Here is a 14,156-nt window from a genome sequence, read left to right as displayed (position 1 = left end):
TAATACTTTACCAAAGCTAATGGTGAAGGTAAAAACCTAGACATTCATTTGGAGATAAGAAAAACAATACATTATTAGAATCCATTTGGTTTAGTGTATGATTGCTATCACGGTGGTATGCTAGAATCATGGAGCGTCTCCGTGATTTTGACATACCCACAGTGGTACCATTTATTCAAAGCATAGAAGGGCTTTCCCTGTTGAAAGTGAGTTACATATGACGGCACATGAAGAATTTTGTCACCATTGTACTTTGAAAGGCTATTGAAAATCACCCGTCAAATGTTGAGATTCAGTTCAATCCCCACTGCATCGGTAGCAACTAGAACGTTGTATTTGGTACTTTGATTGTTTGAACAAATCAGCTTGTTGCCTACAGGTTTCTGGTGTCAACGCTCCTTATATGACATGACATCGATGGCTAAATTAACCTCAGATATATCTCCTTGAGAATGCAACAACACAATCCCCATATGAGCAAACAACGATCATTTTGATCCTGAATGTCTGAGATGTTGTCACTATCTTTCATACATGTATGGAAATCAATTGTCTTTTTGTTAGTTATTTTATTAATTGAATTGAACTACAAAAAAAATACATTTGAGCAACAAATTTACCACCCAAAAACATATTAAATGACCAAAATTAAGGGAAAAAAGGAGCTCAGAGGCATTATTTTTCATCCTTAAGTTTCAGGATAGGTGATGTTACCTCACATCACAAATATTTTCATCACAGCTCCAACCAAAATTAAGGGAAAAAAGGAGCTCAGAGGCATTACTTTTCATCCTTAAGTTTCAGGATAGGTGATGTTACCTCACATCACAAATATTTTCATCACAGCTCCAACCAAAATTAAGGGAAAAAAGGAGCTCAGAGGCATTATTTTTCATCCTTAAGTTTCAGGATAGGTGATTTTAGCTCCAATATTGCACCAGCCGGGAATCGAACCCGGGTCTGTACCGTGGCAGGGTACTATTCTACCACTAGACCACTGGTGCTTTGTTGTTGTTCTATTGATAACGTTATTACATGTTTAACATCTAGACACTGCAATGATAATAAGACAGAGAAAACTCAAAATACATATTGGAGGAATGCACTAATTAAGAAAGAAATACACCACATATAGATTCATTACAACATATGTTGTGTCTCCAAACCATCCAAAGTCAACCATGCTTTTGTCTTGCTATAGATGTTACTGCTCCAACCTTGAGACAGATTCACCTCTATACCGATTCACACTCTTTACTCTTTGAAAATTGTATTTGAAACTCTATTTCCATCACTGAATTTTGAATCCTAGACATATAGTTAATTTTTTTTTCTTGGTGACAAATTTTGATCTTACACAGACACCTCTAGGATTAGGCGTGTCGCGGTGTCCGACACGCGTCGGTGTCCGACGCTCCTATGACACCCGTACGACACGTGTCGAACCGGTGTCCTAAATAATTGTTTTTTTCTTTACTTCGACACTTCTACGATCGGTGTCCGACACCTGTGTAAACTCTTACGAGCCGTGTCGGACAACCCAGACAAATATCTAAAACAATTTTTTTTTCTCTCTTGCTTCCGCACACCATAGACACGAGTTACATATCTTTTGAGAAATGTTGATCAATTATGGATTATAGACATTATAGTTGATTATATCATTTTTGGCTTTTTTAACGGCAGATGAATTAAGGGTTAAATATGTTTTTGGTCCCTATAAATATACAAACTTTTCGTTTTAGTCCCTCTAAAATTTTCCTTCAACTTTTAGTCCCTATAAAATTTTCAATCACTACTTTTGGTCCCTATTTTTAAGTTAATTTTTGTATTTTTTAATGAAATTATGCAGAAATGTGTAGAATATTGTAAAAATTATTCCGCAAAAAAAAATAGAATTTTTTAACAAAACATGAACTAAATATGAATTTTTAACCGTAAAAAATATAAAAATTCATATTAAATTCATGTTAGGTTAAAAAATTCCAATTTTTTTTGGGAGAGATTCTTATAATATTATGAATTTTTCTGCAAATTTTTATTCAAAAATATGAATTCTACATATGATTTTACTTTAAAAGAGGGACCAAAAGTGAAAATGGAAAATTTTTTAGAGACTAAAAGTTGAAGGAAAATTTTAGAGGGACTAAAACGAAAAGTTGGTATATTTATAGGGATCAAAAACATATTTAACCCATGAATTAATAAAGGTCAAATACTATGATATTTTATTGTAGAACTTTTTCTAATGACATAAATTGCTCAAGTTAGATGTTTATATATGTATTTTAGTTTTCATTTTAGATCGTCTTTAAATAAAGTAACATATATGTAACGGTGTCGGTGTCCTATATTTTTTACATTAGTGGTGTCGCGGTGTCCGTGTCGTGTCGTGTCGCGGTGTGTGTGTCAGAGTCCGTGCTTCATAGGGTAAAAGTGAGTTGAATATAGTTATGTATGAATCACGTAGAGTTAAAAATTACAAATTATAGCTTCAACGTAGAATCAATTCTACACACAACAACAAGCAAAGAGCTGAAGCTAACGGAATGAATTGATTAGAGCTGTGTAGTTAAGATAGAAATTTAGCATGTAATCAAAAGCATTTAAACTATTCAAGGTGAATAATATTATCAACTCTTGATGTTCATGTTCTGCAACTGTTGAAGAATGTGATGAGAAATGGCACCCCTGATATTCCTCTGACTCCCACCACAAATTCTCAGGAATGCTGTTACTTGAAATACTATTCACCGGAACAATTCACAAAAAGTTCAGTGATGCCCTACGAAGAAGTGAAAACTTATATTAGTAGCAGAATTACTTCCAGGATAAGGCATCCTCTTCTACCAGCTCTTCCTGCAAATTGGTGGAACAGTAAGAATTTTGTCACCAATGTACTTCGAAAGGCTACTGAAAATCACCCTCTGAATGTTGAGGTACAGGCCCATCCCCACTGCATCACTAGCTACTAGAACGTTGTGTTTGTTACTTTGATTGTTGAACAAATTTCCTTGCTGACTACGAATTTCTGGTGGCAAAGCTCTCATAATGTTTGCTCACACAATTCATCTCCTAAATCTTGACATACCTTTCTATAGACCAAGATTTTCGGGTGTCAAGCCATTGATTGGACTTGAACCTTCAATCTACCGGACTTGCTCAATTTTATTCTTGGGAAGGGAAAAATGAGATTGAAAAACCCTTTTTTGGATCCGGGGGTCGGTTACGATTCGGGAAGGTGTTAGGCACCCGCGTCGTTCACGGTACTCCGTGAGAACCTCTTTCTAACTTTATTTTTATTTGAAAATTTGTTGTTTGAAGTGAAAGAATGGAGGGAGAAGAAGTTTGAGTTTTCGTTATTTTTATTTGATCGATTTGAAAGGAATAAAGCCTCTGCCTACGTACCCTTAAAAGGGATCAAAACCGCCGTAGTTCATTCTCAAAAATATTTTTGGTGGGTTGGGTTGATTTTAGTTTGATTTTGAAAATGGTTTTAAGAAGGGTTGCGAGACCTCAAGGTATAGAAGAATAAAATAGAAGTGAGGTTGTTTCATTTTATTTGAGAAATTTGGTCTAAGTTTGATTAAAGTTCATTTAGGAATTTGATTAAGAAAACAAAGGGAAAACCACTTGGATTTGGATCCAAGGTTTATTAAGAAAACAATTTGACTTTTGCTTATTTGATTTTTGAGATAAAAAAAAAGCTTTTTCTAACTTAACGGTAGGCTAGCGTAACGATGCGAAAAATAAAGCGAGCGTAAAGCGATAAATAAAGTGATATGGTGTCGGTGCAAGTGTCGGTGCTTGTGTTACCTACATTATTACAAAAATTCCTAGATACATTCTATGGCCTCTTTGCCAAGCTACAAATCAATGGTAAAAATATACATCCATTTCCTAGTTATACACACTAATCAATTGAAATATAAAGCATTTAGAATGAAATAAAAGCACCAAAATGCAAGCAAAGCATATACTAAATAAAGCAAGAATAAGATAGGCGTGAATAAGTTTTAGAGTTTAAGCCAAAGCAAAATGCATGTGCAATGAAAAGTTTAACACTAACTAAACTATAAACGATACTAAATAAAAAAAGATGCATGTTTAACTAAAATTTTTGTAATGAATGCAACAAGCTTTTAAAATATCAAATAAGTTAAGTAAAATGCATGATGTAATCTTGGCACAATTAATTGAAATGTAAAAAAAATGCGTGAATTTAAAACGGTGCAACTATGAAAAATATATGCAGAACAGGGGTTGCAGTAGGCATGCAGAGGGGTGCAGCAAGCAATCAGTAAAAGACAGTCAGCAAGCAAATACAGGCCTCAAATCATCACAGATGGGCTTGGATCGGTTCAAAGAAGCTGGACCGGTTAAGGAACGGGTCGGTTCAAACCGAACCGGTCCAGCAAGGGTGATATAGAAACGATCCAGCAAGGCTTCTTCTTCCTAAACTACCAGCATCCATTTTCCTTCTTCCTTCATGTTAACAAAAAGCTTTTAAAACAACTAAACACTTCTTTTCTACTCTTAATCCTTCATTTTCTTCGAAAATCTTCACACACACAATGAAACAGAATCTTATTAAAACAAAAACAACAACAAACGCATACCTCAATCTTCTTCTTGCTGATCCAGATCGATTCTCCTTGTTGATATCGTTGGAGCAAGCTTCGGTTTGACTCGGATCCACCTTTCACTTTCTTCTTTCTTCTGTTTCGAATCTGAGGACTTGGATACTTGTGAGCTCCGATCCTCTTTCTTCTTGCCTCAAATCCGATTTGGTTTCGCTTGGCTTAGTTGAGGCTACTAACACTACGAATCCACTGACGTGAGAGCTCAGAGAACAGAATCATGCCTTTGATGTTGCTGCTCGGTTCAGTTCTTGATGAGTTGTTGAGGACCGGTTTAGTGACGGTTCACTGAGATTGATTTATGTTGGAATTGAAGCTTTGTTGAGCTGATTTGATGACTGTGTTAAAATCGTTTGAGGATTTGTGTTGGTGTAGTGATGATGGTTTTGATGTGGTTGTTTGGTTTGTGTTAGTGTGATGAATAGATTAGGAAAATGAGAATTGGAATTACATTATGTTGACCTTTCTGGATCTTTGATTTGAGCTTTGGAGGAAAAAAAGTTATGGAATTTGTGTAGGAAGATTTGGTAATGAAAGGAATGGTAGTTGGAAAATTTGTTGTGTTTTTTGTACGCAAAAGAAACTTATGGATTTATTGCTGGAATTTTCTTTGAATATTCTTGAGAAAAACTTGAAAGAAAAGTGTGTTTGATCTCTTTGAAGACTGCCGATTTGTGAATTGGTGTTTCTATAGAATTCAGTGCAGCCTCCTTTCACCAATGATTGGGGGTCTATATATAGGGACCAACTAGGTTAAATGGAATGAATAGACAAAAGACAAGACTGCCCTTAATGAAACTTGGAGAGAAAGAAAATGCTTTGGATGCTCTTTGGACCAATAACAATGTAACAAGTGGACTTAAGACAAAACAAATTGTTGATAAAAACAAAATAAAAATGACATTAAAAGCAAAAGAATAAATGGTAAAAATGAAATAAAATAAAATAGAATTGTAAAATAAAATAAAAGTGATAAAAAAAGTAATAAAATTTAAAGCTGTCGAAACTTCGACTGAGACGACTAAAACTCGCGGTGTTTTTTAAAACACGAACAAAACGTCTTAAACAATTTAATCATACGGACAAAAGGAATTTACCTAAAAAGGTTTATTTATCAAAGAAATGAATAAAAGGCTTTAAAAGCACGCGTCAAAATTTAAAAATGCCAAAAACAAATAAAGCGATTTCAACTAGATAAAGCGCGAACAAAATTTTACTTGCAAGATAAAAGACTTTAAATTATTAAACAACGACTGAAGAAATTTTAACTGGTTAAAGCGAATAATAAAAAAAAAGAAATTAAGCCGTTTTGAAATACAGACAAAAATGGGTAAAAACAGAGCAACATGGTCAAAATTTGGGGTATGACAGATGCCCCTATTTAAGTTTCTTCGTCACGAAGATTTGAAAGAAGACTTTTAAATCGATGGGTCGAAGAGACTTAAATACTTAAGTACACCAAATTTTGACCAGCTAAAAAACTAAGAATGCGATGAATATAATGATATGAATGCATGTGATGCAAGTATGAATGCAAAGACTGCGAAAATAAACTGATTGGGGAACAAACTGATAGGTATCACTGGGGAGAAAAGACTGTCTATTACCGACTACCGTGGTAAAGACGAACATACAGAAGATAAAGCTTGAACGGAACATAAAGCTCAGACGGAAGATAAAGCTCGAGACGGAAAATAAAGCTCGAGACGGCAAATAACGCTTGAGACGGAAAATAAAGCTCAAGACGGAAAGTAAAGCTCAAGACGGAAAGTAAAGCTTGTCCATTACCGACAGCCCGTGGTAAGGACGAAAGTACAGAAGATAAAGCTTGTCTATATTGGTTAGTATTGATAAAGTGATTACTGGATGGGATCTACCATTTGAACACAAATTGATTGGTGACATTTATGAATTAAACACCTTGAGGATGACCTTTTTATGTATTGGATTAGTGACGCCTCTTGAACACAAGTTGGGGACGACATATTAAGGGAATGACAGGTAAACACAAGCTGTCCGTGGTTTGGGACTGACCATTTGAAGCAAAATAAACGTTTGCTAGAATCCACTCGGCTTTTGACGAAAGGTTTGCGAGAATCCACTCGGCTTTTGACGAAATGTTTGCGAGAATCCACTCGGCTTTTGACGAAATGTTTGCGAGAATCCACTCGGCTTTTGACGAAATGTTTGCGAGAATCCACTCGGCTTTTGATGAAGGGTTTGCGAGAATCCACTCGGCTTTTGATGAACGGTTTGCGAGAATCCACTCGGCTTTTGATGAAAGGGTTGCGAGAATCCACTCGGCTTCTGATAAGAGGTTTGCGAGAATCCACTCGGCTTGTGATGAAAGGTTTGCGAGAATCCACTCGGCTTTTGATGAAAGGTTTGCGAGAATCCACTCGGCTTTTGATGAAAGGTTTGCGAGAATCCACTCGGCTTTGTAAACATTTGCGAGAATCTACTCGGCTTTGATAAAAGTTGGCCAGAATCCACTAGGCTTCATAAGAGTTTTGCGAGAATACACTCGGCTTCATAAGAGTTTTGCGAGAATCCACTCGGCTTTTGATAAGAGGTTGCGAGAATCCACTCGGCTTTTGATAAGTTTGCTGGAATCCACCGGGCTTGGTAAGAGTTCGCCGGAATCCACCGGGCTTACAGTGAATGACATCTCTGGACCAGACACACTGGGGTAGACGCTTTTATGAGATACAGTTGAAATAAGACACGAGGTGGTAAATGCAATGATATTTTATATGCATACAATATGTGCATGAATGTTTATATGCATGAATATATGTATGAATGAATGTATGAGTACATGAATGTATGAATGTATGACTGTATTTGACAGGTGAACTTGATGAAACAAAAGAGGATAGGTAAGATGAGAGATGGGCTGACACCGCAGTACAAACACTCGGCAATCTTCATTGGGGATAACATTACTGGAGATGAGTTAAACACTGTCAGGGTAAAGCTCATACTCAGACCACTGGTGGGGGAACAACCCATAACCACACCACGGAAGGGAGAACGCCCCATAATCAAACCGCTTGGAGACAGAATGCCCCATAATCAATCCTCTTGGGGAAACAGCTCATCAATCAACAATTTGGCAGAAGTCGCCATCTCTAAGGGATAAAATACATCAATCAAGCCACAGATGGGAGACACCGTCAATTAAACCATAGGCAGGAGTCGTCATTCATCAAATCACCGGCAAAAGTCGCCATTTCTCGGGATAAAACCCATCAATCAACCATTCTAGCAAAAGTCGTCACTCGTAAGCCAGCACAAAGTGCATTCTTTCCATTTGGCCCACTTGAACTGTGATACCTCTGTCTTTTTTCATTTTTTGTATTTTTTTTTTGAAAGTCCCTAACTTTTGCCTGGATCGCCCTTTCAGGTTTACAATCCACCGAGAGTATATATATATATTTTTTTTATGCCCCTAATTTTTGCCTGGACCGCCCTTTTCGGGTTTTCAGTCCACCGGGACGCTCATTTTTGGCTTAAGCCGCCCTTTCGGGTTTTCGACTTAGCGAACTCTTCTTTTTTTTGTATTTTTTTTTCTTCTTTTTTTTTTTTTTGACAGAGGTCATCACACAGCACTTGTCCATAACTATCTTGCAGAGTTTAACTGTCCTTGGGACGAATGTTGATGTATGTTTCTACTACTCATAAATTCAAAGAAGATGTACCTGTTGTTTATGCTTTTCAAAAGACATTAAAAAAGATTTTTTTTTTATTTTTTGCTTTAAGTATTCACATCAAAACTAGAAGAAAATTATGCAAACAGAATAAATGAGAATTTCAAATAAATGGGCACAGGCTCAAATTAGATGTAAAGGAGTGGTGACCTGCCAAAGGCATGGTTCCAAAGATTTTAAAAAGTTTGGAAAATGGTAATTATATTGGAAAAGGTACATTGAACACGATAACCGCTATGCTCTCTAACAACTTTGAATTCCACTGTTCCGAGTCTTTAATTTGCAGATGCTTCATGTCGAAGGTCTTTTGACAGTTGAAAATGCCCCAGATGAATCATATCTGAATTGATGCAGTTACCTTGCCATAAATCGGACGTCTTTTGACGGCTGAATTGCCCCAAGTGAGTCATGTCCGACCAGATGCAGTTACTTTGTCACAATCCTTAACTTTTGCATAGGTCGCCCTTGCGGGTGTCAACCTATCAGGATAAGCACATTTTTTTTATCACTTTTTTTTTACATGTCTCTAACTTTTGCATGGACCGCCCTTTCGGGTTTTCAGTCCATCGAGACGCTCTTTTTTGCCTAAGCCGCTTTTTTAATGTTTGCGACTTATCGAGCTGATTTTTGATTTCTTTTTTTTTTTGTCTCTAATTTTTGCATGGACCGCCCTTTCAGGTTTTCAATCCATCGAGACGCTCTTTTTTGCCTAAGCCGCTTTTTCCAGTTTGCGGCTTATCGAGCTTTTCATTTTAACAAAGTATTTCTTGACTGCACTGGCATTCATAGGACACACAAGTTCATCACTATCCTTGGTAATTAGGCATACATTGCCCCTGGAATCAGGTAACACATTTTTAGCACAAAGCCACTTTCTTGACTTTCACGGGGACGAGCCTTCTTTGTCAAATACTTGCTTTATCCTTTTGACATAACTGTACAGGGCACATTGCAATAACACTTTTAAATTCAATCCAGCTTAGCTTTCATTGGAATTCCCGTTGACAGAACTTTGACCTCCATGTGGGGCACTGCTTTTATATTGTATATTGAGGGATGGTGGGGGGGTTGCCCCTGTTAAAGTGTGCACTTGAAGTACAATATCCCTGCAGGTAGATGGAAGCATCTCGTGCCTGTCTTTGTACATGAAAGTCCTCTTCTGGACAATCTTTCTTGATACTTGCAGCTTCGACGGCCAAAATGCCCCCGTAGGCAATATATCACATTTAGGAAACTTTCATCCTCCTTTTCTTCAGTTTCGAACACAGAGAACTCAAAGTCGAGAGAGAGCATAGGGTTAAAGTGTTCAACGGGTTTATTAATGCATGATTTGATTATTGATATAAACATTATGATTATGCAGGTATGTGAAAATGATTTAAAGAAAGAGAATTTTTTTGGTTTTTTGTATTACCATTTTTCCAGAAAAAGCACAAAATAAAACAAAGTCGAGATCGAGACGACCTTTTAATTAATGATGAAAATACATAAAGCAAAAAGCCCTAAACAAGTTCACTTCCGTCTCGGGTGGGATGAAAGGATTTTTTTTGAAAAACATAAAGCAACAAACAAACATATTAATTAAACAGATGAGTAATAGAAATAAACTTCAGCAAAGACCCAATTCCAGCTAAACATTCCATGCACCAAGATCCGCTAGCGGATTAACTTGCGTATTCAAATTCAAAACTCTTCAAAAGGTATGAGATTTTTCTGGATCAACTTCTGGACTATCTTCTGCAATGCACAACAGTGCTCAATATCATGACCTGGTGCCCCTTGATGGAAAGCACAAAAGAGGTCGGGCCTGTACCGGGCTGACAATTTTGTTGTCATTGGCAGAGGTGCCTTGGTATAGACCAAATTCCTTTCAAGCAACTTTGGAAGCAACTCTGCATACTTCATGGGAATGGGATCGATCTGCTTCCTTGAAGTCCGTTGTCGAGGCTGTTGTTGATATTGCTGAAACTGGGGTTGATAACCCACACTTTGCAGAGCATTTGTGACAGGCATAACAGCGGCAACAGGGTAATAAGCCGGATACAGTTGTTGAGGCTGACTCTCCTCCACACTCATTTCCTGGTATTCCTCCTCTGAACCATTAGTGGGAACAACTTCTTTGATCAAATGTCCTTTTCGAACCCAATCTTCAATACGCATGCCCGCGGTCATCATATCCGCGAAATCGCCAGATGCACTTGCAAGCATATGCTCAAAATAGAACGGATCCAGAGTTTCCAGGAAAATCTCGGTCAACTCTTTCTCTTCTAGACGTGGACGGACTTGTTCGGCGACATCTCTCCATCGTTGGGCATAAGCTTTGAAGGATTCATTATCATTCTGAGTCATGGCCTGTAGTTCCTTTCTGTTTGGGGCCAAGTGCAAGTTGTAGTTATATCGCTGGACGAAAGCCTCACACAAATCACTGAAAGTTTTGATATCATCCTTGCTCAGACCCATGTACCATATCAGTGCGGCACCAGTCAAACTATCTTGGAAATAGTGGATAAGGAGCTCATCATTACCTACTTGAGCAGACATCTTTCTTACGTACATTACCAAATGAAGCTCAGGGCAAGTGTTCCCTTTGTACTTCTCGAAATCAGGGACCTTGAATTTGGGCGGTATCACCACATTAGGAACCAAACAAAGATCATAAGCATTTTTCCCAAACAGTTCTTTCCCACGAAGAGCTTTCAGTTCCAACTGTATTCTATCAAATTTTTCTTCCAGTTCAGCTATCCGGTCGTATGCAACCACATTTCCTGAGTGATAGATCACCCCATGGCCCTGCTGAGTAGTATGAATCAAAGGTGATGAGTAAGTCATAGAAGCATGAGAGATAGGCTTTGTCTGTTGCACAAGAGGAGTTTGAACCTTAGAGACACCGGGATGGAATACTTCACCAGAACTTAAGGGTGTGCTCCAAAGATAACCTTCAAGCATAGCATGTTGAGGACTACTAGCAAACACTGTTGAAATCGGGGTTGTGGAAGCAACCATCTGAGCTTGAGTGATACCAATAGGAAGAGACAATGGCTGACTCTGTGCAACCGTCATCAAAGATACTAAGTTCCTCAAAATCTCATTTTCGGCCCGGAGAGTTGTCACCTCTTCACGAAGCTTGTGGTTCTCTTGTTCAAGATGATCCATTCTGATTTGCTCGAGTGTTGTAGATGCGAGTATACTGATGAATTGACCTTCTATGGAGAAGACACGGTGTGAGACACAGACTAGAAACTATGAATGCACCTGATGCATGAAATGCTTATGCAAAAAATATACACATTTTTTTTTGAAGGACTTATCGAAGCTAATTTGTAAACATTGTAGAGGAACATGGTTTCATTTGAAAATTTGTAAAGATATCGCAATCGGTTCTTTTTTCAAGAGGTAAGAACGAAACCAGGGACAAAGTTCATTAACAAAAGCAAAAGCTTAGATAAGATTTTTTGAAATTGTATTGCTTGGTGTTCATTCTTACAAGGTCCATATCTTTGATGTTTACAAAAAACTTGGCTAAGTCCTTCAACATTTTTTTTATGGATGGAAAAAAAAGGTTTATGGATGAATGCATGTATGCATGGTTATGCTAGAATACATAAAATACATGAGGGGTTAGATTCAAAATGTTGGAGGTGAGAGTAACGCCATTTGGTAAGGACTATGGTTTCAAGTTGCACTTGTAACAAGGGTTCTACCAAGTTCCCAACTTACAACTACCCTCATGAATATCTCGGTGCGTAGGATTAACTCCTAGACCAATAATTCGTAAGGAAGTCTAGTTTGAGTGTAGTATCGCGTGACGACCAAAGTCAAGACTACTCCTGGTTTAGTCTCCGCACTACGTCCTAATAAATGGCCAAGATGGGTTAAGGGTGATCTAAAGGTCCTCAACGCTTGATGGATTTCAAGAATAATAATGCCAATCACGACTACTCATGGTGACGTATATGTACTCTTGAACCCACGTTGAGTGGAGTTATATCACATGCACACATAGGCAGGACTACTCCTGGTATGGCACTATGACCGTACTCCGTCCTATCTTAGGTTTCACTCAAGTCCGGGAGTAGGACTTCTTTTCTCACCCCTCACGTATAAACATTTACAAAGTATATACAAATAATAAAGCATGAAAGAAAGAAAGAAAGGTGGGCTTAACCCGCGTAGGATCCCCAGTGAAGTCGCCAATTTTATAGACCAAGATTTTCGGGTGTCAAGCCATTGATTGGACTTGAACCTTCAATCTACCGGACTTGCTCAATTTTATTCTTGGGAAGGGAAAAATGAGATTGAAAAACCCTTTTTTGGATCCGGGGGTCGGTTACGATTCGGGAAGGTGTTAGGCACCCGCGTCGTTCACGGTACTCCGTGAGAACCTCTTTCTAACTTTATTTTTATTTGAAAATTTGTTGTTTGAAGTGAAAGAATGGAGGGAGAAGAAGTTTGAGTTTTCGTTATTTTTATTTGATCGATTTGAAAGGAATAAAGCCTCTGCCTACGTACCCTTAAAAGGGATCAAAACCGCCGTAGTTCATTCTCAAAAATATTTTTGGTGGGTTGGGTTGATTTTAGTTTGATTTTGAAAATGGTTTTAAGAAGGGTTGCGAGACCTCAAGGTATAGAAGAATAAAATAGAAGTGAGGTTGTTTCATTTTATTTGAGAAATTTGGTCTAAGTTTGATTAAAGTTCATTTAGGAATTTGATTAAGAAAACAAAGGGAAAACCACTTGGATTTGGATCCAAGGTTTATTAAGAAAACAATTTGACTTTTGCTTATTTGATTTTTGAGATAAAAAAAAGCTTTTTCTAACTTAACGGTAGGCTAGCGTAACGATGCGAAAAATAAAGCGAGCGTAAAGCGATAAATAAAGTGATATGGTGTCGGTGCAAGTGTCGGTGCTTGTGTTACCTACATTATTACAAAAATTCCTAGATACATTCTATGGCCTCTTTGCCAAGCTACAAATCAATGGTAAAAATATACATCCATTTCCTAGTTATACACACTATTCAATTGAAATATAAAGCATTTAGAATGAAATAAAAGCACCAAAATGCAAGCAAAGCATATACTAAATAAAGCAAGAATAAGATAGGCGTGAATAAGTTTTAGAGTTTAAGCCAAAGCAAAATGCATGTGCAATGAAAAGTTTAACACTAACTAAACTATAAACGATACTAAATAAAAAAAGATGCATGTTTAACTAAAATTTTTGTAATGAATGCAACAAGCTTTTAAAATATCAAATAAGTTAAGTAAAATGCATGATGTAATCTTGGCACAATTAATTGAAATGTAAAAAAAATGCGTGAATTTAAAACGGTGCAACTATGAAAAATATATGCAGAACAGGGGTTGCAGTAGGCATGCAGAGGGGTGCAGCAAGCAATCAGTAAAAGACAGTCAGCAAGCAAATACAGGCCTCAAATCATCACAGATGGGCTTGGATCGGTTCAAAGAAGCTGGACCGGTTAAGGAACGGGTCGGTTCAAACCGAACCGGTCCAGCAAGGGTGATATAGAAACGATCCAGCAAGGCTTCTTCTTCCTAAACTACCAGCATCCATTTTCCTTCTTCCTTCATGTTAACAAAAAGCTTTTAAAACAACTAAACACTTCTTTTCTACTCTTAATCCTTCATTTTCTTCGAAAATCTTCACACACACAATGAAACAGAATCTTATTAAAACAAAAACAACAACAAACGCATACCTCAATCTTCTTCTTGCTGATCCAGATCGATTCTCCTTGTTGATATCGTTGGAGCAAGCTTCGGTTTGACTCGGATCCACCTTTCAC

The 14,156-nt window shown here is 37.5% G+C and overlaps 1 protein-coding gene and 3 non-coding genes across 4 annotated transcripts; all 4 read right to left on the bottom strand.

Moving 5' to 3' along the window:
• Positions 1-662: 662 nt before the first annotated feature.
• LOC146935574 (small nucleolar RNA snoR114) lies at positions 663-744 on the bottom strand. The gene has a single exon (XR_015033865.1). It is a non-coding gene; the product is annotated as a small nucleolar RNA snoR114 (small nucleolar RNA).
• Positions 745-767: 23 nt separating this feature from the next.
• Positions 768-849, bottom strand: LOC146935573 (small nucleolar RNA snoR114). The gene has a single exon (XR_015033866.1). It is a non-coding gene; the product is annotated as a small nucleolar RNA snoR114 (small nucleolar RNA).
• Positions 850-933: 84 nt separating this feature from the next.
• Positions 934-1,004, bottom strand: TRNAG-GCC (transfer RNA glycine (anticodon GCC)). Its single transcript has one exon. It is a non-coding gene; the product is annotated as a tRNA-Gly (tRNA).
• An 8,055-nt stretch (positions 1,005-9,059) lies between these two features.
• On the bottom strand, positions 9,060-11,503 carry LOC146935571 (uncharacterized). Its single transcript, XM_085749066.1, has 2 exons — positions 10,164-11,503; positions 9,060-9,186 (listed from the first exon to the last, which is right to left on the bottom strand). Exons 1-2 carry the CDS (start codon positions 11,501-11,503, stop codon positions 9,060-9,062), a joined length of 1,467 nt encoding a protein of 488 aa, XP_085605192.1.
• Positions 11,504-14,156: the final 2,653 nt, after the last annotated feature.

This window comes from Medicago sativa, chromosome 3 (assembly GCF_051527215.1).
Source record: "Medicago sativa cultivar Bolivia chromosome 3, Bolivia_mono, whole genome shotgun sequence".
NCBI classification, from domain to species: domain Eukaryota; kingdom Viridiplantae; phylum Streptophyta; class Magnoliopsida; order Fabales; family Fabaceae; genus Medicago; species Medicago sativa.
The sequence above is the reverse complement of the archived record's forward strand: the minus strand, read 5'-3'. Positions and strand labels throughout refer to the sequence as shown.

Bases quoted from the DNA above. Each gene is read 5' to 3' on its own strand.
- LOC146935571 (XM_085749066.1), bottom strand. From the start codon at position 11,503: ATGGATCATCTTGAACAAGAGAACCACAAGCTTCGTGAAGAGGTGACA. The intron at 9,187-10,163 runs GTACAGGCCCGA...ACCTGATTCCAG, and splicing joins ACAACAAAATTGTCAGCCCG to GGGCAATGTATGCCTAATTA.